This window comes from Dermacentor silvarum, chromosome 3 (genome assembly GCF_013339745.2).
Source record: "Dermacentor silvarum isolate Dsil-2018 chromosome 3, BIME_Dsil_1.4, whole genome shotgun sequence".
NCBI classification, from domain to species: domain Eukaryota; kingdom Metazoa; phylum Arthropoda; class Arachnida; order Ixodida; family Ixodidae; genus Dermacentor; species Dermacentor silvarum.
In genome coordinates, this window is record NC_051156.1 from 43,676,850 (window position 1) to 43,704,487 (window position 27,638).

General features: G+C 45.9%; 1 protein-coding gene across 2 annotated transcripts in view; it reads right to left on the minus strand.

Annotated features, from left to right (window-relative positions):
* The window catches only part of LOC125943760 (evasin P672-like), a 108,098-nt gene that overhangs the window by 58,294 nt on the left and 22,166 nt on the right, over window positions 1-27,638 (minus strand). The window contains exons 3-6 of one of the 2 annotated variants that reach the window (XM_049663264.1): window positions 23,097-23,141; window positions 21,014-21,057; window positions 15,812-15,892; window positions 10,096-10,352 (exon numbers count right to left, since the gene is read on the minus strand). In XM_049663264.1, coding sequence (XP_049519221.1) covers window positions 10,236-10,352; window positions 15,812-15,892; window positions 21,014-21,057; window positions 23,097-23,141 — 287 coding nt within the window. In that variant the 3' untranslated portion in view covers window positions 10,096-10,235. Of the gene's footprint in view, window positions 1-10,095; window positions 10,353-15,811; window positions 15,893-21,013; window positions 21,058-23,096; window positions 23,142-27,638 lie in introns of those variants that run through there. The other variant, XM_049663265.1, reaches the window with a different exon arrangement.

Here is a 27,638-nt window from a genome sequence, read left to right on the forward strand (position 1 = left end):
TGTCCTAGAGTATATTGTTGTATGGAAAATGTGCCGACACACAAGCCCGACAAATGCCACATCAAGCATTGGTGTTTGCTACTCCACCTGGTGTTTCAACTTTACAGCATGTGCACATTTTACCTGTGCACCAGTAAAAAGGGTCCAAAGCTCTTCCTGAAAACTCTCACAAGCACTTATCACAATCAATTCCCCATATTAGTGGTTTTGCTGAAGAGAACACAGGGATACAAGCATAATTAGACACTAAGGAATGTGGGTAGGAACACTTCATTTTCAGCACACATGTTTTTTTTGATGAACTGCTTCTGTACTGGTGAAATCTGGGCTTTTAATAAAAGTACACCATGCTGCTTCACCACTCCATGCCAACTGCAGGTATCCTGCACCAGGAAGTCAAACCAAGACGTGAGATGTTCAGTCTGTCAAAAATAAAAACGAGTTTGAAACATCGACGTGTAAAAAGTAAAGCACACTCAAGAAAAACAGCACAAGAACAAATCCAACGAATCAGAATTACATTTGAGAGCAAACATATAGTTTCTATGGCACAGTGAAGGAACCTTATTCCTCCGACGTTTTTTTTTTTTGTTGTTGTTGTTGTTGTGAGAAAAGGTGAAAGTGCACGTGTTCTATCCCATTTTGTGTATCTTTCACCTTTTCACACACAAAAAGATGTCTTAACGTGCCCAACTGTCTTTGCATATCTATTTCTCTGCTCTACACCATAATACCTACAGTTAAAGGTTGTAGTAATGCTTAGCTTGAATGAACCAATACCAACTATGAGCACTGTGCTACTAAACATGGCAATGTAAGTCAAGTTTAAGCACAGCACATTCATGTGTTATATACGTGTGCTCTTGATTGTAGGTAAGATAAATAAAAGGAAGGCATGTTAATAAGAATGGTCCTTGATGTGCTATGCAGAAGTGCTCTCCTATTTGGACAGATGTTAAGCGCAACCGCAATGAACAAGAAGACAACTTATACAGCATTTCAAATCTAGGGACTCTATGTGCTGGAGATTTTTCTGAATTCATGGTAAAAAATCTAGATGCTAAAGACGACACATATATAAACAGGTCTCTGCTCAAACTGGTAATGCTATGTGTAGCTTAGTTTTACAAAATGTGCCCTACCACTGGTCTCCCAAGCTGAGGCTGCCGTTCAGTTGCAACTGCAAATCACTCAATTATGTCTAGAGCACACTTGAGCAAAATGCAGACAAAAATTACTGCACCACTGAGAATGTACTAGAGGCTTCAACAAAGCAGCTGACAGCCTGCATGGACTGGAGCAAGAGAAGCGCGTTTTGGGTCTAGGTGTGCGCAGCTTGCAGTTGCTCCATGGACGCTATTAATATATTTACATATTTCACTTACTTGTTGGTTTCAGACAAGAAATATAATGTATTTTGTATCCTTTCCACTGTTAAATACTCAAACCCAGGATACCACACGTCTGTTTCTGGCATCTGATTTCTTCTCAGAAAACTACCCCTCTAAAAAAATTTCACAGGTACTTAACCCCAACCTCTCTTGAGTAGAGCCTGGTTTTTTAACATGACAAGGTCACTAATTACACAGTGACTCCTTGCGATGTGATGTACTTAAGCACTTTAAAAAGAAAGGAAAATTTAATAGCAGTATGACAGGTACACAACAAAGCAAAGTGCCTGTTTTCACCCACGTATTCAATGTTTGCTTGTCTACTGGCGTTTATCCTACAAAAATGCAACAGGCGAAGCTGACTGCACTGTTTAAATCAGGGGACAGAAATGACATGTCAAATTATCGGCCGGTGTCAGTGCTCCCTGTCATTTCAAAAGGCTTAGAGAATGTTATCTGTAAAAGAGTTGTGTCATCACCAACAGCCAACAAAATTTGTCGAAACGTCATCCTGGCGCAAAAATGTGCTTTGTTGAGACTAGAACGTTGAGACTGGTAGGGTTCGTCACTGGCTGAAACCCTACACTCCCGATTCGCGTGACCCCTACCCACTATCGGTATGTTTCACCGCAATACACAAACTGCGCTGATATAACATTGGTCGAAAAAGCATGGTGCTAACGTTTCGACAAGAGAGCTTGCCTTATTCCAGCTTTTCTTGGCAGTTTTCATATATGTGAGTACACCTGCCAATACACTTATTACGCTCCTGATCGCGCGTAATGTGATGGGCGAAGGCGAGTGCGCGCGTACATAGTTAAGGAACATATACATGTCCCGTGATAGCGGCCCCTTTTCACTTTTGGTATGCTTCACTGCAATAATTTTTGGATAAGCTTCATCGCGTAACACGGCTACTGTGGCGAAGCTGACTTTAGAAATCCGATTCATTCAACGCATCTTGCGAGGCAGGTCCGCTTATCACGCTTGGCAACGTTTGAACACCACACTTACTGCATTAATTTCTTTAGTTATTTTAATTGTATTGTCATCGTGATCCTGCAGCCCGCAGTAGCAGGCTGATACTGCGTCATAATCGTTCCAACTCCATCAGGACAGCGTGTAGCTGGTAAGCGTGCATGCAACAGGCACGGCGGCATTGGCTGTTGTTTGGAAACTTCCGAGACGCTCTTTCGCGCAGTAATGCCATTTGTCTTATTAAAAAGAATGCAGGTGATGATTAAATGAAATGCAGCAAAGCTGTAGAAAAGCAGTAACAAAGCTGTTCGACCATCTCGCGCAAAAACGCGATTCAACACGATCTGGCGGAACAGCTCACCATGCCAGGATTTTCTTGCGTCCTCGTTTTTTCACGCATCATTCACTGAACCACACTACTGGATGGTTCTGTACACGTACTAACGATCCTGACGGAGGATCAGCTTTATAGCTTTATATGGGATGCCACGGCACATTCCACGGGCCGGCTGCAATTTGACGCGGCCACGAGGCAAAATATGCGCGCAAGATAACTAACGGCAACACATCAAGCAGCTGACAGCCCCAACCTTTTATTACATGCATACAGAGTGGAAAAATGAATTACTTACTCTGTAAGAAGGCACGGAATACGGACCGCTTCACAACGCGACCGGCCCCGAAAAACAGCCGCCGTGAAAATAAACGGACGTGACATCATGGGTTATAGCGGACGTGACGTCATCGGTGGCAGCAATCGTTTTGGGCACCTTTTGTTTGATGGCGGACGAGTAGAAGCCGCCTCCGCCCCCCCCCCCCCCCCCCCTCCCTTCCGCGCTTCCTTCCCGCTTTGCTCCTTTCCCGTGGGAGATTGCGTCGCCAGTTCCCCTTGCACCCGGTTGCAAGATTTTATCGCCCTTGGACTTTATACGAACCTCACGACGACGACGGCAGAAATCTGCTTGAAGTGTCCATATAATTGCTATCGCAATAAAACTTCTTTCATGGCGGAAGAAATTTTTCTTCCTCCAGGAAAACATTTTCTTCCTCCATGGTTCGATTCGATTCGGCTCATGCGTTGGCAGGTCGGCTGCTCCTTGCTGTGACTGACTGCCCCACTGCACTGCTGCTGTCCACGCTTTCGCCTCGCTGTCATCTTGCGTTTTTTGGCATGGGCTACAGCGTTGCGGTTTCGGCATCTGACTCATCCCTCTCACTCATCATGCCCTCCAAGTGGAGGAAATGTCGAGTCGTAAGAAAGGAATACAACAAGACAATGAATGAGCTAGGACTCCCGCAGCTTGTTGGCCTTCCTTGTCCAACGACGGAGCTGCAAGCTTCACCTCTGCAGACAGTTCTCGTGTAGAGCGACTTTCGCCTCCGAAGCCGGGAACCAGCAGACAATCGTGAAGTTCAATTTCCACGGATGACAGTGGTGAGCCTCCGTTCAAACGGTTGAACGAGCGGTCGAGAAGTGAAGCCTTTGTTGACAACGTCTTTAGACAAGAAGCTCTTTTTGTAGAATGCCAATCATGTAGTGCGGGTACGTCCTCATGTGAGCACAGCGACTGATAGCAGCTCAAGTGACAAAGGAGGTCCCCAAGGTAGCGATTCAAGTGATGAGTCTGATGACTTTTTCACTTCAGACAGCTTCACTGGGCCAGATGAGGGAATAGCCTTCACTTGTAGTCCAACGCTCTCTCATGTACTTTCCGAACAACTGTCTGCAAGTGAAGAGCTTGCTGTAATTGCTTCCAAACATAATATGACGCATGCATGCATTAACGATGTCCTCGATTTCTGCCGGGGAAGAGGCATCTCTGACCTTCCAAAAGATGCTAGGACAGTTTTGAAAACTGAGTGCAAAGCTCAGGTGGAGCAAAATGGTTCATTTGTGTACTTTGGCCTTGCAGAAGGAATTCGTCAAGTGTTGCAGCCGGGGCAAGTAGTTCCCAAGTGAACTGAAGCTTCAAGGCAACATTGACGGAGTCCCTCTTTACAAAAGTAGCCAGCTTGCCTTTTGGTCCATTTTGGGCCGCATAAAAATGTGGAGGCATCACCGCCATTTGTTGTCAGTGTGTACTGTGGTGCAGGGAAAACGCTATGTCTGCAGGATTACCTAGAGCCATATGTGCAAGAAGTCTCTGACCTAACCTCTGAGGGGTTAAGCATAGGAGATGTTCACGCTCGGGTGAGCATTGGAGTCATGGTTTGCGATGCTCCTGCAAGAAGCTACGTCAAATGTATTGTTGGCCACACTGGCTATTATGCGTGCGAGCGATGCAACCAAAAAGGGCAGCAAATTGAAAACGGGGTGACATTTCCCAAAGTTCATGCAGCAGCACGGACAAATGCATCATTTCGATCTCAAGAGAACAAGCGCCACCATTCTGGTGTTTTCCAGTGATAAGTGCCCTGTTTGTGCTAGCTTAATATATTCTGAAAACTGACTCGAATATATTCTCAATTCATTTCTGTAATTGGCATACTTTAAATAGAGCTGCATTGTTTTAGAACAGAAACCAGCATAAAATCCAGGAGGGCAGAAGCAAAATAAGTGACAGAACAAGAGTTAGACTTGGAGATATTAGTTTATCTTCAGAATGCCCAACATGACATTTTTGACACACAAGAGTTCGGTAGCTCAAAATGCTGATATAAGTGTGGGAAAGTTAGCGAAATTCACGCTAGTGTCTTCGACACACTGAACCATAGCTTAAATTGTAGGTAGCTCAGATAGTCAATTTATAATTAATTACTAGTTATAAAGACTTTTTTTCAGGTGGGGGGAGGATACAAATGTACTTTCTAGGGGACAAAGTTTAAGTTGTTTTTTAATCTTTTTTTATTATTTCTTTGTTTTTGTTTTGTTTTAGCAAAATGGGTTTTAGGCTTTCAGGGGTTATTCAAAGGATATATCGCAACTAAATGTTTTGTATGTGTGTGATTCCGCAGCCACATCTCACCTTAACAAGGTTCATACGTTATTCTAAATGTCTGCACTCGCCTAAACAAGGTTCAAATGTTATTCTAAATGTTTGAATTCTTTATCAGTGAGAAAAACAGATGTCATGCTTGCATGTCTGGAGCTGTGTTTCTTAATTAGTACATTTCCAGAAGCTCACTTTCAAGAGTTGTACATGCCTTTCCCTTTTCATGCACATCATAAAAACTGGAGGTATAGCTGCATTCACAACAATCAAAGAATTCTTCTCTTCTCTGTTGTGATCACCTTGACGTGCATATTGCTGCCCATCTCATTTTTTTTTCACAGTCACTGTGCCACCATATCAGTGGCACTACTGAAATATCCATCAGCTTCCAGGCAACGAATTCCTTGCTGACAGCTCTATTCATTTGAGTGAATGCAGCACTCCTTCAAGGCATTAATGACAACATGCCTAATGCTTGAAAAATGAGCTGCAATGAGGTGCAGCAATGTAGTTCTGCCTAGATTGCAACATATTTGGGGCTAAGCCTGACAGTGACTACACAATAGAGCAGGTTGGTCATCATTCAGCACCTTGCCTATCTAAGCCTCGCGTCTTAATGACAGCAGCCCCGGCTGCTTCCACACATGTGGAAAGCTAGCGTGAACACAGTATATAAATCTGCATCTATGCATGCAGTATGCACATCGTCACTGGAGCAGCCTTTTGGTGTGCTGCTAGCACAATGGAAGCACCACATTAATCCACACTCCATTTTACATTACCTCAAGCTGTGCCATGGAAGATGAGAGATGGTACGATTACTGTATCTGTGATGCGTGATGGCATGTCCTTATAGTTGTCATGCGCGTCATATTCGACATGATGCCCCTTATGAATGAAGCATCAGCTTAACCACTACCTTGCAGTATAGCATAGGGACACTAAAGAGCAAAACTAAGTCATCTTAGACTGACTTAGGTTGACTTTTACTGCAGAATATAAAGGCCAAATGGTTTTTTTTTTCTTTTTTAATGTCGTAATGGTGGATCAACGTGGTAGTATGAAAGATTTCAGTGTGTTCACTCATATTCAGGATGTGTTAAGACAGGGGAAGCACTTAAAAGTTACTAAGGTTATTTTTTCGCTTCTTTAGAATGAAATCATTCTTGACCAGATAAACAAGTAGACCCGAGTAGGTCTTGTCAAAATTCAAGACATCACAGTGAGCCTGGTGCTAGAACTTCACCGCAGCACTACACTCATCTTCCAATTTTGTTTCTTCTCGGACTTGCCAAGCTGCCTCTTTTGTTAACAGTGGCCGTTTTGCTATTGCAGTGCATAATTTACGAATACAGCCTAACTTGGTAGTCCCCTTTAGCAGACCTATAATGTAAAGTGTAAAATTGCTGTTACAGTTGAGCCTTATCTGAGGTGAGTACGTGGTTATGAAAACAGACACCAAAACCATGAGAATTTTCCTGTGTGCATTGGCATGGGAGATAATGACGATTTGGTTAGAGTGAATGCAATAGCCACCTGGGCTTGCATTTCTTAGGTCTACTTACAATCACTACCACAAAGTGTGTGTTAATTGCAAACACCTACTGCACTTCCTTCAAGCAACTGGTAGCAGGACTCTCACACATAACTTCTACACTGTAAACAGCTTAGAATGTATACATAAGTAGGAACAGCTGATGGTTTAGTGTGGTAATTAACATGATGAAACAGCACTGAAGACAAACACAAAAGGAGAAACAGATAATGCAGTGACTATAAACTCAAGTTTATTTAAAATGCATGTGCCATTTCATCAGGTTACCACACGAACTTTCCAGTTGTCATTAGTTTTGCAGATTTTAAGCTGTTTGCAGTGCTAAAGATGAACACCACACAAAGAAACAACAAGCTTTTTAATAAACTGTAGTTGACATAAAAGGGCATTTAGAAGCCTAGTTGGTGCATATGAAACATGATTTAAGAACCTTCCCCCCCCCCAAAAAAAAAGCAGACATGGCACGAAAGAAAGAGTAGACAATGGACAAGCGCTTTGAGGGTTCAGAGTTGTGACTACATATGTGTCAGATGGTGCAACATTTAGGAAAAAGGCCTTCTGATATATAATTGCCATGGAAGTTTACATTGCCTTTCTGTATGGATAACACTGAAAATACTACTCGGTCCTACCAGCAGTGGCCACAATGCAATGAATGTGGGCAAAATGCAAAATAATGCTTGTGTGTAATGCACTTTGGCTGCATGTCGGACTCCCAGGAGGTAAAAATGAATCCATTTTCTTCCACCACACCATTTATCACAGCTACGTACACGCTTGTTGCTTAGGGACATCAAACCCCATGAATGAAATCTTTTTATGCACAGCATTTGGTCACTTGTATGAGCTGTTATTATTGTGCACAGTGTATTGGATGACTGTGGCATTTTTTTAATGATGAATTCAAAAGTCTGTGATGACACGTGAGTATGTGTATGTTTCGCGTTATATGTTTTGTTGCCATAGAAGCTTCTAACATGTTTTATTAATCCAGGCACATTAGCCTCAACCTCACTTCACCAATGCGGCTATAAAGTCGCCTGTTACTTTGACTAGTTAACTTTTGGTGAATGAAAGGAGAGAACCATGACCACAATGTAAACCAAATTTACAGTAAATATGGTAAATAGCCCCCTTTAGAGAAATAATTATCTATCACTTGTGTGGATAATGCACAAGATCATAAACCTCAGTTCCTTAACCATCCTGAGTTGTGTATAACGTAAGTGCTAAATTGCTATATGACAAGATAAACTTAAAGTTATGAAAGACAGGGGGCGGCCTATACTGCAAGCGCACCCTCCGCTAAGTACAAAATAACTTATTAGTCACGGCTAGGTTGCGTGTGCCGCCGCCCAATTTAAAGGGTGCAGCCTTATCCACCCATCCATCCACACTTTTGTGAGCATGTCTCGGAAGTCCCCGATCGCGGGATCGAATCCCGGCCACGGCGACCCATTTCGATGGGGGCAAAATGCGAAAACACCCGTGCACGTTAAAGAACCCTAGGTTGTGCAAATTTCCGAAGTCCCCCACTACGGCGTGCCTTATAATCAGATCGTGGCTTTGGCACGTAAAACCCCAGAATTTCATTGTTTTCTTCGGAAGTCCTCGAGAAATGCTAGCACTTCAGCGGCATTTCTCCCAATAACCGCAGATTAATCGGGGTGAGAACGCATGGAATTACAAACGTTAACCGTGCATTAATAAGCAACTTAAAAAAAGAAAAAAAGTGAAAGGAGCCTCGAGGATTCGAACACGCATCCTGGCGAAAATTGTGATAAGGTATTCGCACCCCACGCACACGACCACCTACACTTTATTTTTCTTTATTGCCGAAATAACACGTTACAGGGAACAAAACGTGGCAGCCAGACTTTGGCTACCGCGGCATTAAAATCTTTTCATACAAGCCGACCACCTACACGAATCAGGTAGTGTTGTATTTTACGTAGTGATATATGTATTTCTTTTTTTCATCAGGTTTTGGGTTTACAGAATCAGTGACGCTTGAACGTCTCTTTAAGGATCGATTAGATAAGAAAGACATTGCATCGACATGCCGTCGACACCAATGATCGAGTCGAGTGCCTTTTCTGCCGACGGCGCCAAGAAAAGGACTTTGGTATTCCTGCACGTCAGGTCATCGGCTGTCGTGCGAAAACTTCGAAGCAAAGCATTCTAGCCAACATTGCAATGTCGCACTGTTTTGTTTGCTTCTGCCCAAAGCGACGCGAAAAAAATTTTGAGTGCTTATGTACACGCTTCAAGCACTCGGCAACCGCCCATACATGGAGCCACTTGCGATTACTGTACTACGTAATCCTCTGACCGTAATGCAAGCATACGTTCCTCGTAATTAATTTTTATCGTAAGGTCATTCACAAACCATTGCTTAATTATCACGTGGGGAGCACACTTAAGCCTGCTGTGAACAACCCGCGGTCTGTCACAGCAAGTCGATCAGCCCGTCCCCCGTGACAGATAAGCATATCAGCGAAGCTGTTATTAAATCTCAACGAAAGTAGTATCGTCAAGCGAACTAATTAATTAACCAACGTGGTATCAGCTCTGTTGAGGGGTCACAGCTTGCAAACGTATTTCTGGTTCCTGCGCAGTGTGCCTGTGATCAGAGCATTAGTCTTTCAAACATGCTAGTTAACCTTAGCAAGCCGTACCAGAAAGTATTAAAAATTGATAAGGCGTACATTGGCTTAGTACGGACCAATGTAGCCCAAAGAAAGCCAACTTAGTAACCCATGTTGGCAAGTCCATGTGAAAGTTGGTCCAATAATTCCCGCCTTGTTGAATGGACGAGCTAATATTGTTTACTGAATGTGTAATGCGGGCCAGCGTTGGATCTCTATCAGAATGGTACAGCCTATATTTGCGCCACACTGTTAATCTTAGGCCATCATTCGGCCAGGAATTAGAATGGCCCAGCACATATTGGAACCACACTGTTAACCTTAGGCCATCACTCGGCCAAGAAGTGCCAATACGTATCGAACGTTGGTCCGAGCTGACGTGCCGCCTGGGTCACGACGACTCTTCGCAAGCCATTGGGAGTCAATTGACTCATGCAGAAAGGTTGACTCTTATTTTGTGACTCTACTCACGCAAAAGGGGGTCTTAGCCCAGAAAAAGAGAGCCACGTTGCTGTGGCTCACTTTTGACCCTTTTTTTCTTAGAGTGTGGCACAACGCTTTTACCCCATGGAAGATTTATTTCCTTTTACCAAACCAGAATCTATGCTAAACTTCTTCTAGATCATTTTATGAAGCCTGAAGCCTAAACGCCAAATGGAAGCGCCGTTTTTCTTCACTCGTGGTGTTGTCAGCACTTGCAGCGAATACGTCACGCTTCCGCTTGCTTCCGTTACCAGCACTCGGCGCATTGACCATTTGGGATGCACGTTCCATTATTGCAGGAACCCAAACTGCAGTTGTAGATTTTGATTCCTCCATTAGATCTTTGTAGATCAGTGTAACCGTACTGAAAGAGAAATAGAACTGTTAAATTCTAGAAACTGACCTATTAAAACTACATTTTAAGCAATTTCCATAGGTCCTGGCATGCACGCGCTCATTTGCGCGCTTGGATTTGTGCCGCCACTGCTCACCTGATAAGGGTTACCCAAAACGTAATGCTTATGTTTGTCATAATTTGCTTTTCGCAGCAGAAAATGACTTTCCTGCTCTTGAAGCGACGCTAAGTTTTCCTTCTCTTCCTTCCGCTTTACAGGTGGTGGCTACTGTCGAAGGATGAGGCCTAGAACTATTCTCATCAGCCATGTTGTACTTCAAGTTGGCCGATGGATTTGGTTCAACACAGTACTTAAAGGGGCCCTGAAACACTTTTTATCGAAGTGGAGAAAGGCATTTGAAGTGAAAATATGCTATTTCAGAAATATTTGTCGCAAAAAGTACTTCAGTGCGTTCCGCAGAAGCGGAGTTATTGGCAATTAAACACGGCATTCACTGTGCTCCCGTTCCTTCTTCAATGCCTTGCACTGCGAAGGCTACGGCCGGAGTCGGGCGTGGCCACAACGCTCCGCCTTCTAAATGTCACGTTGGCGCGCAGTTAAAATTTTATTATGGTTGTTAACGTAGACACCTTGACGTCTGATTTTGGTGCCTACGACGCATTAAACCTAAGGCAAACGCGGTTGTCCTCAACGAGCCGCAGTGCGCTTATCCAGTTGACTCGTGGCGGCACCCCGTGGCGGCCGCAGTATTGCGCCACGTAGACGACCGCAGCTAACAATAGCAGCCGCGTATGGAAATCCGCTTTATTACGAAATAAAGTGTCCAGATAGGAATGGGGCAACATGGCTTCTGTTGAAAAGAGAGGGTTTGAGAAAAAGGTGACTTCGCTCTCCGCTCGCGCTCCACGCACCGCGTACGACGGCACAACTTGGCTGAGACTTTCACAGCAGCGTATGCTACCCGCGGACTATGTTATTTCGCAAAGCCCAAGGGGTGGTTCAGGGCCCTTTAATTCAACGCGAACTTTTCTTTGCCTGCAGAGCCACGGGTTCGTACCCTGGTTCCAGCGTTCATCCCTCCACTATCCCTTGGGTGCCTTGGAGATACTGGGCCTCAATATCACAAGTGCGCACTTGAGGTCTCCGTATGCCAGTATTATTTTTTATTTTCGCATTCTAAATGATCTTCGAGGACAAATATATTCATGATACCGATGGAGCACATAATTTTACACCATGGCTAACTTACGCAAGCTGCTGTACCAGAGCTGTAGAACAGTCGGGCTGGCATCGAAGCATTGAATAAGTCATTGTGAGCGTTGCAACTGATTTACATGAACGGTCTACGTAAGTTCGTCTCGGGACCACAAAAAATCACGAAAGCTGGGATTGTATGCGCGATGCATAAAAAGCTGTAATGGTTTAACCGCAGCTCACTGCTACAAGTTACCCATAACGAAGTAATCGGAAGAACTCCGAAGTGTTCGGTTGTATTCAATAAACTTGGTTAGATTTTGTGTAATTGCTCCATTTTAAGTTGTTCCCCAACCAGACAGAATTAGGTCGGTTCTTTCTCTTGGAAAATACTCAGTCGCGAAAAAAAAGAAACCCCAATGTTCGCTAATTGGCAGAAGGAGGCTGACTCAATTATGTTATTGCTTGGTGCCTTATGCCTTCAGGCTACTGCCCGTTCTTCAAAAATGACACGCTTTCCCTCTGCACCCCTTTCAACCAGCAAGACCGAAAACCTTTCTCTTTAAACAAGAAAATGAGAACATGGCCTAGCATATCGCAGCTCCAGAAAGTCACAAACGCAGTGCTGCGATTCCTGAAGGGAACCAGACTAAGGAACCGACTGCGATACAACAGGTATTGCGAATTTTCAATACGTAGACGACATCAACACTGACTCTCTCCCATTCTCTTAACCAACTTCTCCCATTTCCTCTTCACCCAGTGCAGCGTAGCGAAGCGGGCGCACAACTGGTTAACCTCCCTTTCTCTCATTTTACCTTCATTTTCTCTCAAACATGAAGGCAGAACTGCGGGCAGCGTTCGACACGTATAAACAGTTGCTCTCTGCCGTTTTAACACTGGGACTTGACATCAGATAGCTAGCAAGGCAGTTAGAATATCAGGCGCATGCTGTTGAAAAAAATTGCTGAGGCCATAGTTTTATGTAAGTAGCAGGCTTTGGCTAGCCCGTCCTTTCACGTAATGCGCTCGGATGTCTTGCCTCATCTTATATCCATTGCGAACGTGGAAAGGGCGCCCACGATGTTTCGTTCCGTTACCAGGTAAGCGTGTCGTAATGACCAATTCTGAGATTGCTCAATATTGTCACGACATAGTAGGGGACGAGAAAGCCAATGTACATTACGGATATATTGTGGCCTGAGGCTACGTTCACACTTGGTCTCGAAGCAGGCGGAAGCGGCAAAAACTTCGAAAAATCCGCCCGCCTAGGCGGCAAAGCGGGCGGAAAACCAGGCGGCGAGCAAAATCGGTCTCAGACCGATTTTTTCGCCATGGCGAGGCGGAAAAGGCGGCGGCAAGTCGTTCCGCTCGACCGGAAGCTCCACTAGCATGTAAACATCCGGTCGTAAAATTGTACATGGCACCAAAAGTGTAGGCTGCGATGGTGCTCGACGCGATCTAGATCAACCACTTGCTCTATAAGAGTGGTAATAAAACGTCTCAGCAATACTCGCGATGGTATTCAACGTCGCGCGACCGGAGGTGCGGCAACGAAGGCTTGGCGTGGCCCGACTTTTCGCGCTTTTGCAAAGCCGGGCGAACCCACCACTGCCGCTTCCGAGGTGTCCGCGCTCCTTCCGTTTATTCGTTGTCCATTTCTAGGAAACAAGTAGGTAGAAGTATAAAAACAATATCTTCTCCCACTTCCATGGCAGAAAAAAGTTGGGCAGATTCCTCGTTGGCGCTCCGCAATTCTTTTCGCACGGGCGCGGTATGTTGCAGAAGTCGCAGGGCTCTTATTTCGTTGCGCGGTGCTTTTCTCGTCGCGACAATAGATTGGGAGCATAGGTCTCACGTCTCACGTAGGACGCGCAGGCTTCGGGGAGCCCCAACACAAGGGCCAGCCTGGGTTTTAGCTTTGGTGTACTGGACGCGCCGCCAAAAATACGAAATCATGAAATGTTATTGCAATCTGCAGTAAAAGCTATTAAAGAAATATAATCACGCCTAGGGACCAACCTGTGACTCAGTGCTACCATGCTCGTGTGAGGAGAATTGCGGAATGCCAACGAGGAATTTACCGAAGAACGCAGATGACACGCGAATTCGCGCGAAATGAACTTTTGATGACGGATGGGTCAATGGATGAACATACCGCTCGAAATGGTGCGATAATGAGCGCCACCACGCCGACAAACGTACTCAGACTAGATGGATGTGGGCGAAAGCGGCAGCGGCGGCCGCGGCGGTATCAAAACAAATCTGAACAACTTGGACATGCGCGGAAATGATTTTCCGGCCGCTTTGGCCTTTCCGCCCGCTTGCCGCTTCCCAAGTGTGAACGTAGCCTGAGTGGTTGGGGCGCATACCCACAGTGGGGGACGGGCCGTCAATCGAGTGGTTAAATTCGGTGCATAAGAACAGGGGAATTAACAATTTGAACGGTGGAGCTTAGAAAGTAAGATTTTGTGAGATGTAAGAGCAGTGAACGCGACGTCGTTGTCTCTGTTTTCCTACCCGCGCGCTAGTTCAGCGTCGTATTCATGGCCTGGCACATACACGCGGCGACGATGTAGAATGTGGCGTTTTCTCTTTCACTGCAAAAAAAAAAAAAACAGAAACGAGAGGTGATTGCCCCGGTGCAACAAGCTGTCTAGAGAAGGTGCAAAGTTGATGTCAGTGGGAAAAGTGTGGCTTCGTACGATGCACGTGCACAATCTCGGACAGATGCGGCCGGCGTTTGGAGCAGTAAGGACAGTCGCGAGAGTCGTTTTCGTGGCCTGTCATATACACGCGGCGACAATAAAGGATGTGCCATTGTGTATGTATATATTACACAAAATTGCAAAGACAATGAGCCTTTCTACTATGGCGAATGGTAACATGATAAAAACGTTCTTGCGGTTATACCATTCTTTTTTTTTACAGTCTAGGATATTTTTGAGAAATGAGAAGGAAGTAAAAGGCGAATATGGCTAAAAAAAGCCGACAACACCGGAATTTTATTGCACTGAAAAAGAAAGCTACAATAAGTTTCGTTTCCTGTTGAAAAAAACGAAAATGCGAAGAACACGTTCCGATTTACCCCTGAAAGAAGCTCAGAAAACGATGAATCCTGCATATATTAAAGAACACACCAGCGCTTTTTCATTTCGTGCCCTTTCCTATAAAAAGAACATAATACGTTAGTCGAGGCAGTGTGGTCGATGTGGTAGCGCAGCAGATTAAGTGACCAGTAGCGCTTCAGACTTTGCCTGAAATGCAACGTCATGGCATTCTCGGAGCTCTGAGAATATGCATAAACTCGGGAAGGATTACTATGAACTGCCTCTTGAGTAAACCTTTTGTATTTATTGATAACTACTTCTATCCTGCGCGCTCTCGGGAACCGGAGAGAGGACACCATTTACTACAGCCATTCCAATTTCATTCCAATTCCAATTCATTCCAAGTGGATACGTCTGACAAGCTCACCGGCTGCAATTCGTAAATTGCTATATGTGTCGTAAAGTAATTAACTATGAAGTTAATTAGTGAATTTTTGGCAATTAGTTGAATATGTGTTTCGGTATGTCATGCTACTAATGTCCGCCTCTGCGAATAACCCAGCTCAACGATAAGAACTATTCTACCTGCCACAGGTGATTTTTTAAAATTCCATCAAGCTTAATTTTGAACACCCGGTATACTAATGAAATAAAGTGTTGCCGAAGCTCTGCCAAAACGGGCTTCCAATAATTGTTGTCAAGTGTGGCATCGCGCATTGACCATAGCGTAGGTGGTAAACTGCCGATGTCAGCTATGTGCCTCTTTTTCCTTATAGCCAAAAGTGACTCTTCATCCCCAACAGCTAGACAGCAATTTCTACTACCTTTGTCCTTTTATAGGAAGCGAAATGTGTTGCCGACATTCGCTTCTCTTCAACTCAGAACTGGTATGCAATTCGCGCATTATTTCAACAGTTGTTTTTAGGTTCGCTCTCGATCGCCAGGAATGAAGGCCCATCCGACAAGGCGGAGTTTTCGCATGCTAGCGCACAGGGATGTCTGTAGTACGGAGTGCTTTCTCTCACTGATAAATTATGATACATCGATGTTGCTTCGCACTTTAGGCTCAAGACCCAGTCAATCTCACTAAAGCTTTGTTTTGATTGCCACCTAACACAACAAAGCGGAATTATACGTTTCAAGAAATGAAGAAACGAACCCCAATATCCTGAGAAAAAAAGTACGTTTTGAACGTGTTTAAAGATGTTGCTAAATGTACTCACGTAACATGTTTCATTGTCAGGATCGGTTTGATTCCACGACGATGTGGCATTGTAACAAGACACGGTACAGTTGTTTGAAATCTAAAGGAGCAAAAATTGAAACGCGGCAGGTTATTGCGCAGTAGTCTTTTGTAGTAGAGGATTGGTCAGGTTATTGCGCAGAAGTTTTTCGGCTTTGCGAATATTATAGTCTTCTTGTGCTTCTTAATAACACCAAACTAGCTGTTGCCACTTCTATAGACACTCTTTGTAAAAAAACGATTTGTAATTATTTTTTGTCTTATGTAAAAAATCCCCACACAAAAGCAGGGTAAAAAGTGTGCTCAATGTCTTCGTGCTCAACTGAGCACTGCATGTTTGGGAACTGTGAAAAAAAAAATAACAAACTCCTGTCAACCCTCTCTATTCAACTCGCTTCTGCTCAAAGCCCTGTCCTTTCGGCAGGCTCATTTTCCACAAACTAGAGTGACGTAATATGACGATTTCAAAACCAAGAGCAGGTAGCTGAACCACAAGAACCTTTACGGCGCGTTTTGGAACATTCAGCGAAGCAGTAATGGCTTGTTACATATTTGCGATGCAGTTTTACAGAAAAGGCCACTTCTCACATTCTGTTAAAAAATTCTTGCGTGATTTCATTGGATCGTACAGTAGTGAAACACTTCTTGTTAACCAGAGGTAGACGCCTCAATGTTTCACCGAGAACAGATTTTCGCACCGAGTTCACATTTCGTAGAAATGGAGGTCGTGTTAGGGGTGATATGCAGCCAAAGCTAAAAATGCGGTTTAATTACGTCAGACAGTACCTTATTCGAGCACTGGTAAGCATTACAACTCAGATATTACCGGGGTCCTGGCAGAACGAAATCTGACAGCCAGTAAAAACTTGTGTGTCAAAATTTGGAGAGAACGAAGGTGATGTTATCTTATGCGAGTCAAATAATTTCTATTATCGACTAGTTCAAGGTAGCATTGTGAATATTCATAATTGGACTTTATATCCGGGCGTTTTTATTCTAGAGGTGAAGCAGAGTATCCTAAAGTAAAAGAAATTTACAACGCATTATATGCATGAGCATTCATACTCAACAAGTACTGATGTTTGTGTGAATTGCTAAGGAAGGCGTTTTGACTTCAGAAATATTCTCAGAGGGATGGCGTTCCTGCATGTACCTCAAGCCCCCAGCACGCTATGCTGCAGCCGATGCGGACGAGGTTGCCTCCGTCGCAAAGACGTTCCAGATAAGATAGCCATGGCCGCTGTCAGAGGCTTTTGTTCGCAGCGGAGCTATAGGAGTGGCTCAAGTCCGCCATTTTGTTTGTCGTTCTGCTTAAGGCTGTACAGATTTCGCGCGCCATTTATGGACGTCACGTTCTGAGATTCGTAGCTACAGCCTATGTATGCTGTATAGAAAACTGGTAATGATGCAATAGATGCTGCGCGATTGAGCCGTCATTCATAGCGCTGCTTTGAGCGGAGCAGCCATTCTTATAATTCATTTCGCAGTTACGAATATTTGCTATCTTGGATTTACGTGAAAGGAGTGTCTTCTTCGCCGCGGCGTTATTGCTGCGGTGCGGTAGTTGCTGTCGTCTTTGAAATGAATCGGTCGGCAGTGAATAAGTTTTACAAAACGTTGTAGTGTAGGATCTGTATCTGCTATCGCAGTAAACGAGCTCCGAACTGGAAGAGTCAAGGATTTTTGTTTTCTTTTCATGCGAATAATTACAGAATCAGTGAAACGTTTGTATGTATTCTCATGTTATTGACACGTATACATGTTTATCTTTCACCGGTGACCGCTTTCCACCGGCTAACAAGTGTTAAACGTTATCGCTCGGCGCAGGACACGCCTGCATCGGAAGCATCTCGAACGTTATCGATGCTTCAATCCTTCGTCTGTGGTCACCGACGCTCATGTAATCTGATTGTATGAGCGACGCGAATTGTCTAGAACTTTCTGGAAGACACGCGGGTATCAGGGATTAATCTGGAACCTTCGATGACTCAGGTATAAAAGCCGACGCGTTTCGCCGCTGATCAGATTTTCGACGATCGCCGACTGTGTTCGCCGCTATCGTTGTGCTTTGAATGTACCTTGCTTTGTGGGCACAGGTTCGCCCAATAAACAACCAGTTTCATCGTACACAGTCTTACGACTGTTTTCTTCAGCGTCACTACTACGTGACATCAGGTGGAGGTGCTAGTGCGTTGATGCAGCGAACGCCCCCGCAAAGCCGCGATCCAAGCCCGAAACCGGAGGACAACGCCAATGTCACCAAGGACCAGCGAGCTAGCCGTAGGCAGCAAGGACTTCTGCCGGAGTACGGACTTCTTCCCGAGAAGACCACAGCGATCAAGGCCAAGTCAACGACCCCAATGGCAGCCTCAGCGTCCTCCATCCTGCTGCAACAACCTCGGGAGCCACCGACCTTCCCTGGATCATCGGCTGAAGACCCTGAAACCTGGCTGGAGACATACGAGCAGACCGCGACGTTCAAGAAATGGAGCGACGACGACAAGCTGCGCCATGTCTATTTTTCGTTGGATGACGCTGCTCGGACCTGGTTTGAGAACAGAGAGACCACCCTGGTTACGTGGGACCTTTTTCGTGAAAACTTCGTGAGGACCTTCACGAGTGTCGTACGAAAGGAGAGGGCAGAGGTTCTCTTAGAAACCAGAGTGCAATTGCCGAACGAGAACATCGCGATCTTCACGGAGGAGATGACTCGCCTCTTCCGCCACGCCGACCCCGACATGTCTGAAGAAAAGAAAGTTCGGTTCTTGATGCGGGGTGTCAAAGACCAACTATTCGCCGGATTGATGCGCAACCCGCCCAAGACTGTCGCCGAATTTCTTTCCGAGGCTACAACGATCGAGAAGACGCTTGAAATGCGCGTCAGGCAATACAACCGCCGTGCCCTGACCAACTACGCCGACGCTCAAGCGCTAGGCGCCGACGACCTGCGCGAGACCATCAGAGCGGTCGTTCGCGAGGAGCTGCATAAGCTCTTTCCCAGGTCGCAGCCTCACGTGGCATCAATCGCCGACGTCATCAAAGACGAAGTTCAGCTCTCACTTGCAGTTCCCGATGTGCAGCCACAATCGCCGCAACCCCAGCCGGAAGCGCTGACCTACGCCGCCGTCACCCGTCGTCAAGGCCCCCCTCCGCGCTCGCGCCAGGGCCCCGTAACGCCGCAGTTCCGTCGTCCACCTCCGCCGCCGGCAGCACACCCGCCCGTCGCCCAGCACAGCTACCAGAGGAAGACGGACATTTGGCGCGCCCCCGACCAACGCCCGCTCTGCTATCACTGCGGGGAAGCCGGCCATGTCTACCGCCGATGCCCATACCGCGAGATGGGCCTACGAGGGTTCCCCGTCAACGCGCCGCGTCCCGATCGAGGTGAACGACCGCGCGACATCGCCGACTACCTCGCCGGAGCCCAGTGGCAACCACGACGATCCTCACGCTCGCCGTCACCAGGCCGCTACATCTCGCCGCATCGCCGTCAGTACAACGGTACCACCCGGGGCCGATCTCCTAGCCCTTACTCGGGGAACTAAAGGCAGCAACCGATGGAGGTGCGGTTGCTGTACGATGCAATGCCGAAGATCCTCCGACGCCGCCGACGACGACGATTCGCGATTCATCACGACGAGATATCAGCACGCCGCCTAGCAACAGCCTTGACAGCACTTCGCCGCCGAAAGAAGACCTTCCGACGCGACGTAGCAGCAGCAGAGCAAGCCGACGCAGCCGTGATCCGACGCCACGAATTAACCGCAACGCCAGACGCCGGTCTACCGATCTAGACGTGCTTATCGATGGCCATAACGTCACCGCTCTCGTTGACACCGGAGCCGACTATTCCGTCGTTAGTGGCCCGTTCGCCGCCAATTTGAAGAAGGTGAAAACAGCCTGGCAAGGACCCGATATCCGGACAGCGGGAGGCCACCTAATAACGCCAACTGGAATCTGCACAGCGCGAGTCACAGTAAACAACCGCACTTACCCGGCGAGCTTCGTAATCCTGCAGCACTGCTCCAGGGATGTCATCCTAGGCATGGACTTTCTAAATCAACACGGTGCAGTCATCGACTTAAGGTCCAAGTCAATAACGCTTTCAACGCACAACGCGATACCACCAGATACACGCATAAGTAACCATGCCTTGAATGTGCTTGAAGAACAAGTCACCGTTCCGCCTGGCTCCAGCGTAATGATTTCCGTCGGTACCGAAGTGCCTGCAGGCATGGAGGGCGTCATCGAGGACGATCATCACTTACTGCTCCACCGTGAAATTTGGGTCGCTAGAGGCATAGCTGAGCTACGTGCAGGGAAAGCAAGGGTGATGCTGACGAACTTCAGCCCCGAATACAAGCGCATTAACAAAGGCACCACGGTCGCCTACATCGAAGAAATAGTACAAGCCAGCAGTGCTTCCGCCTTCACGGATTCCAGTGCACCTACAACGACGACTATAGTACCTGAACCAACTTTCGACGTCAATCAGAACCTTCCCAGGCATAAGAAAGAACCACTAAAGGCTCAAGCCCCCAGCACGCTATGCTGCAGCCGATGCGGACGAGGTTGCCTCCGTCGCAAAGACGTTACAGATAAGATAGCCATGGCCGCTGTCAGAGGCTTTTGTTCGCAGCGGAGCTGTAGGAGTGGCTCAAGTCCGCCATTTTATTTGTCGTTCTGCTTAAGGCTGTACAGATTTCGCGCGCCATTTATGGACGTCACGTTCTGAGATTCGTAGCTACAGCCTATGTATGCTCTATAGAAAATTGGTAGTGATGCAATAGATGCTGCGCGATTGAGTCGTCATTCATAGCGCTGCTTTGAGCGGAGCAGCCATTCTTATAACTCATTTCGCAGTTACGAATATTTGCTATCTTGGATTTACGTGAAAGGAGTGTCTTCTTCGCCCCGGCGTTATTGTTGTGGTGCGGTAGTTGCTGTCGTCTTTGAAATGAATCGGGCGGCATTGCATAAGTTTTACAAAACGTTGTAGTGTAGGATGTGTATCTGCTATCGCAGTAAACGAGCTCCGAACTGGAAGAGTCAAAGATTTTTGTTTTCTTTTCATGCGAATAATTACAGAATCAGTGAAACGTTTGTATGTATTCTCATGATATAGGTATGCTGTCACGCTTGTCAACAGACGAAGAAATATATGAATGTACGGGGAACGCACCAGACCAGCCGTGGAATTTACTTTATAGCATGTCACTGGGGCAGCTGGAATAAATACACAACGGGAGAGTTAGCATAGTCATGCCAATACGTAATTTTTTATACGAAAAGAACAATATTTAGTCTGTATACCGGTATGTATCAATTTCAGACACAGGAAAAACGAAATAAAGTAACGCAGCAGCATTTGACAGCAATACATACGCCGTGCCTCAGTCATTCATGGTTGTGCAGTCGTTATCTTCATAAAAATGTGGTATAAGTAGTCGTGCGTCAGCGTCAGCAATCAACTCCTCCGTGACAATCACAAAGACACGAATTACACTACTGATAAAAGAAAGCAATCAGGTAAGTGTCACACAAGTTATCGTGCATAGTTTTATTCTTCAACGACGAATTGGAAACCAAATCGGGAGGTATTTCACAGGTTAGAATGGTTGAATTACGTATTCAGGCGTTTTAAAAAGCCGCGGTGTACTGGTTTGTTCATAAATCGAATAACAGAAATTGGGCAGTAGTACTACCCAACCTGGTATTCGATTTATCTTATCCATGTTATTTCTGGTATTCGAAAAAACAAAAAGCTGTTGCGACTGTTTTTTGATACAGTAGACACTCGTGAAACGGGACCTCACGGCACCAAGAAATTACGTTTTGATTATTAGGAGTTCTATTTACCGACAGGTGGAGCTGAGGAACATGTAAGATGCTCTTTGAAACGGGCAGACACTTTATAGCAAATATTAGGTGCAGCAGACATGAATAAGAAGCTTCTTACAGAGTTTATACTTGCACGCAGCCGTTGACAAAAACAACCTAAACAACAACAACAGCTTAAAAAATTACAAAAAAATTGACCCGGCATCCTCTTCGTCTACTACTATGGCGAACGGAACTGGTGGGAAACCGCCACGCACATGGAGCCAAAGAGAAAGTCCCAGTCAACGTGAAAGCTGGGAAAGTGCGGAGCAGCCGGCCTTGTTAGAAGCGATTTTAACAAATTTCTCTAGATAATTCGATTAATTTATGAGTATTCGTGTATTTGCTATTATTTTGAATCTAGTATAATTTTACCCGGTTTTGCGCTGCTATTGGCATGTTTTGGCCCTGTTTTGCGCTTATGTTTTCCGAGCGTGACGACATGACTCATGACACATTAGACGCCGATAGCCCGGGCCCCTAAAGTGCTCCGCACTTAAAAGTAAATATTAGTAGTTGTGGTCTCTGTCTCGCGGTGCTCCACCGGGAGGCACCTAGACCACTGCGCGAGTCCGGGGATCCGAGCCCCGCAGGACGACGATCACCTAAGCCGCGTGTGCTGCGTGCCTGAAGCAGACGCTCGTTCGGTCTCCACTAGGAGAGAGACAGAGCACCATAAGGAGAATGCCCAGGGTACAAGAAAGGCGTTCATTAGACGACTACCTTGGCGCTGACTAACTGTTACACCCTATAGGCGCGGTGCTAATAAGCCGAAGCTCCCGCAAATCAAAGGTGGCACAATAAAATCAGAGAACGCTGTAACAAGCTGCTATACGGGGGGATGGCTTCCAACGACCGTGCTACCAGGGCAACGTTCCTACAGCTCGGTGTAGCCCCCGAGGGCGATAAAATAAAATAAAAAATTTTCTAATAAACCGAATGGGCTCACATTTCGTGAGCTTGCTACGGTATGCGTGTGGTTTAACGTAAAATTCATATTTGAGGCTCAACCTTCAACGTATCGTCTAATAACAAGAATAAAATAGGCCAGAAAGAATATGCTGCCTTCTGGAGACTAGCAAATGAACTATGAACTAAGAAGGCAGTCTTGCGATGCGGTAAATAAATTTACGTGAATGACACGTACATGCAACATAGATGAAGCATCGAAACTACGTGTGGATCCATGTTTCGCACTGGCAAATATTTGCGTTACTAATTACTAAAATTCACGAAATATTTAATAGTTCTTCTGTGTAGTCATGCTAATCATGCTTGTCACTGTGCCTCTGATGTCAGATAAAGCTCCATGGAAATAATCTAATTTTGCAAGGCATTTCAGAGAACAAAATAGGTTTTGAGACTTTCAGAAAGAATGTTCTTACTTCCATCTTCGTATTCTTCATATGAATTCGATGATCCTTCTGAATCTGTAAATAAAGTTGAACGAGTGACATTTTATCAACTATGTTGTCCATACTGTTTACACTCGAACGATACTGTGCAGAAATAAATGGACGCCCTACGTACGTTCTCCGAAACGTGAGTGCTCGCTAAAAAACCTGTTGGTTCGCATAGCAACACGATTTGGCCCTCAACAGTCACGCGCAGTCGGATGCAGGAATGAACGCATACTTCAAATCAGTGCGGAAACTTACTTCGACGTGAAAAAAAGGACACAGGGCGAGCGCTTTAGTACGAGCACAAAACTCTTCTTTTGTCATTTTGTTCATGTGGCCATTGCCTTCCACGCAGACTTCATGGGATTGCGCGACTCTGACGCGTCCCCTGATGCTGTTTTCCTCGCATGGTTCCCGTTTCCTGTTATCCGTTTTCGCAGTGTGGCTTTACAGTGGCGGCGGTCGGTGTTGCTGCGGTGCATTGGGAGAGATGGTGCGGGTGTTGCTTTGCTAACGCCACCTGACGGCAGGCTGCAGCTCCTGGGCGTGGGGTCGGCAAGCAGAGCAGGCGCTTCGTGCGTGCGCCGACCCGCTTGGCGGGACCGTCCCGAGAACGCTTAGAAGCATGCCACCGGAATGGAATAACAGGTATCAATGGAACGCGCCACCGCTCGCGTTACGGTACACGTGAACGATTAGGCGTTGGCGTCTAGCATGAGGGCGAACATATTCGCTTGCTATCCGGTAGCGGTGAGTCGGACCTCCTTCATTTGTCGCGCGCCTATCGGCGTAGTAATTCGGCTGGCGTGCATTAGCGTGTGAAAGGTGCAATAAGCGCCAGTTTGATTGTTTGCACTTCTGTGTTGTCGTTCCTTCGTCCCAAGAGCACGTGTGAGACGCCACAACTTCACGTATGAATTGATTGCATCTAGCCTAGCTTTCTATCCCACGGGAAAGACTCACGCCACTCTCATGTGCGTGAGTCAACCATGGGATTTATAGCCTACGAGTAGTTACGGTAACGGCTCCAAAGCTACTGTGCTGCTTTAACCTGCACGGGTAGTCGGAAATAAATGAACAAACAATCGTACACACTAATCGTAACCGCAAAAGCTAGCTCTTGCATACGCGTGAATTATTAGGCTGCGAACGGTGCTGCGTACGTAAATGATAATAATATATAATAATGCATTATTCAACTCATGAGGGCTGATACACACCGAATAACCAATACCAAGTGACCTGTAATGCCGCTTGGTAGGAGAAAAAGGCAGCGGTAAGCGCAAAATAAACTAAAGAAGGTCACAGGTGTACTCTTGTGTTAGGAGTTTTTGCCTGTAGGTTTAATAAAAAGTCACCAATTCCATTCAATTCAAATCTCCAAACAAGTGTCATTCTAGAAATTCACTGCAAGTGAATACACTTTCCTAAAACTACAATTCATTGATTGCAATATTTGCCGTAAAGTTATTATTTAAGAAGTTATTTAGTAGACTTTTTTTACTTAGTTCAGTATGTGGTTCGATTTGTCGTGCAAGTAATGTCCGCCTCTCTAAATAATCAAGCTAAAGGAGCAGAATTATGTTATCTGGCACAGATGATCTTTAATAATTCCGAAAAACCTAAAAATGATATTCCCGTATAATAGTGCCATCATCATAGATATTTCAGCCCCTCGTCCTTTGCGCTTCGTCGGACGTATCTTCTTTACGGCTATTTATGTCGAGAATCACGACACAATTATGAATAATTTTAGCACAAGTTCGTGCTCGTCTGTTACAGAACTGTTGTAAAAGTTTCGACAGCGACATTGCACGTTAGCCTCGGATAGGCTGCGTTACCTATTCGGAACGGAAATTAAAATCTGCTACAAGTAGAATATGTAAGGAGTGCCTAGCGGACATCCGTACTATATAACCATTCAGAACACGTGCGCCCAAAGGCAACAATATGTGAAGGGCGCTCAAAACTTTTTGCTGTTAGTGTATGAGCCCTAGTAGCAAAGCAAAGAAAGCAGCTAAACGTTATCTCAAACCTAATCGCAGGCTGTGTACGACCCTCTTTATGGCAGCAAGTTATTCTACTCCGGGTGATAGTACACTCCACTGGTGAGGAATACGCACATGAACAATTGTGCTGTGCACGGAAAGGGCAGTGTTAACTTGTCGACTACACATGTGAATAGTAAGAGGAATAGACCTCCGTATGTAAAACGTCACATGTATAAAAAATACGGAAAGGAAAATTTAGGCAGCATTTTTCATTTCTTTCCCTCTGCCGTCGATGTGAATGAAGTCTTCAGTTTTTAAGTGCAAACGACGGGCCAACCAAACAACTGTTGTCCGTATAAAAAAATATCGTGGCAACACACAGATATTGAAGTAAGAAAAACATTCCCAAGGTCTCTTATGGAATTCGTAAGACGACTTAAAATATATTAAGATAAAAATATTAGTAAGGCGAAAGCCCAAGTGCCGATGCATTAGATTGACCCCCTAAATTCGCTAAGTCGAATCCGCTTAGTCATCCCCCTTATTCATACTCTTAATTCGCTTACTCGTAGAAGACAGTGACCCGCACACCATAAAACTGCTGCGTGAGCGTTTACATATAGATAGGACACGATGCCGGATTGGTGTAGTAGGTCACTACACCAACCAGACCCTACACCAACCCTACTCTTTACTCTTTGGGCCGTCGGCCATTTTTGTACATTTCACGTAGTCGCCGCGTTTTCGCTCAAGGACTTTGAAGGTCGACTGAACGATGTGGCATTTAAGGCTTTCGCCTTAATAATATTTTTTGGGTGGGGCCACTTGTGTTGTTCATGCCTAATTTTCGGCATGCAGCATTGAATCAAGCCATCGGCTCCAGAAACGCGTTGTTGGTAAAAGAAAACTAGCAGTTTCGCCCGAAAGGCGAAGCATTGATTGCGATCATCATGCAGCATCGATGAAGCATCGACTTTTGTAATGTTCGTTTGTAAACGTTCGCTTGGTAACTAAATTAACAAACATAGTGTCAGCGTCCACAGCAAACATGAACCTATCAGACTTGATGACCGCGGACACTGGCAGTCAAAATGCTGGCGTGAGCTAGCGAAGTGACCTTCGTGCTGTTGTCTATCGCTACACCAACCCGATATCATGTCTTCACTCTTTGTACCGTCGGCCATTTTTGTACATTTCACGTAGTCGCCGCGTTTTCGCTCAAGGACTTTGAAGGTCGACTGAACGATGTGGCATTTAAGGCTTTCGCCTTAAAAATATTTTTTAGGTGGGGCCACTTGTGTTGTTCATGCCCAATTTTCGGCATGCAGCACTGAATCAAGCTATCGGCTCCAGAAACGCGTTGTTGGTAAAATAAAACTAGCAGTTTCGCCCGAAAGGCGAAGCATTGATTGCGATCATCATGCAGCATCGATGAAGCATCGACTTTTGTAACGTTCGTTTGTAAACGTTCGCTTGCTAACTAAATTAACAAACATAGTGTCAGCGTCCACAGCAAACATGAACACATCACACTTCATGACCGCGGACAATCGCAGTCAAAACGCTGGCGTGAGCTAGCGAAGTGACCTTCGTTCTGTTGTCTATCGCTACACCAACCCGATATCGTGTCTTTACTCTTTGGGCCGTCGGCCATTTTTGTACATTTCATGTAGTCGCCGGGTTTTCACTCAAGAACTTTGAAGGCCGACTGAACGATGTGGCATTTAAGGCTTTCGCCTTAATAATATTGTTACGCGAACGAAGAATTAAGTACAGGAGACTATTTACAAGTATATTTACAAATGATAGCTGCAGCACTGACCAGAGCAGCCGATAGCTCGAGAGCCCAGAGCAGTGCGTCTTCTTCGTCTAGGAGCACGCGCGCCTCGTTCAAACAACCAAATACCACACGCGTGTAGCATAATTCCTTGGCGGCAGAAGCGACGTCCCGGAGCGTCTAAAAGTCATCACTGGGAGGGTGATACTGCTTCAGTCGTGTAACGTGCACGATATCACTGGACTGGGAAGCAGATGGGGCGTCAGGGGCGATCTCGTAGGTGACGGGAGTCACGGCACGAATCACTTGGTAGGGGCCTGTGTAACGAGACAGCAGTTTTTCTGACAGGCCGACCTGACGCGACGGAGACCATAGAAGCACCAAAGAAGCAGGCGGGAAGTGCACGTCGCGGTGTCGCTGGTCGTACAAACGCCCTTGACTCTCTTGGGAGTGCAGAAGGCGGCCACGGGCAATTTCCCTTGCGTGGGCAGCGCGGGTGACGGCGTCAAGTGCATATTCACTGGTGGGTGCTGTGTGAACAGGGAGGCTTGCGTCGAGGGGCAGTGCTGGTTCTCGGCCGAACAGAAGGAAAAATGGCGAATAACCGGCTGTGTCGTGGCGCGAGGAATTATACGCAAAGGTGACAAACGGCAGAGCGAGGTCCCAGTCAGTGTGGTCGGAAGACACATACTTCGCGAGCATGTCTGTGACAGTGCGATTAAGACGCTCCGTGAGGCCATTCGTTTGCGGATGGTATGA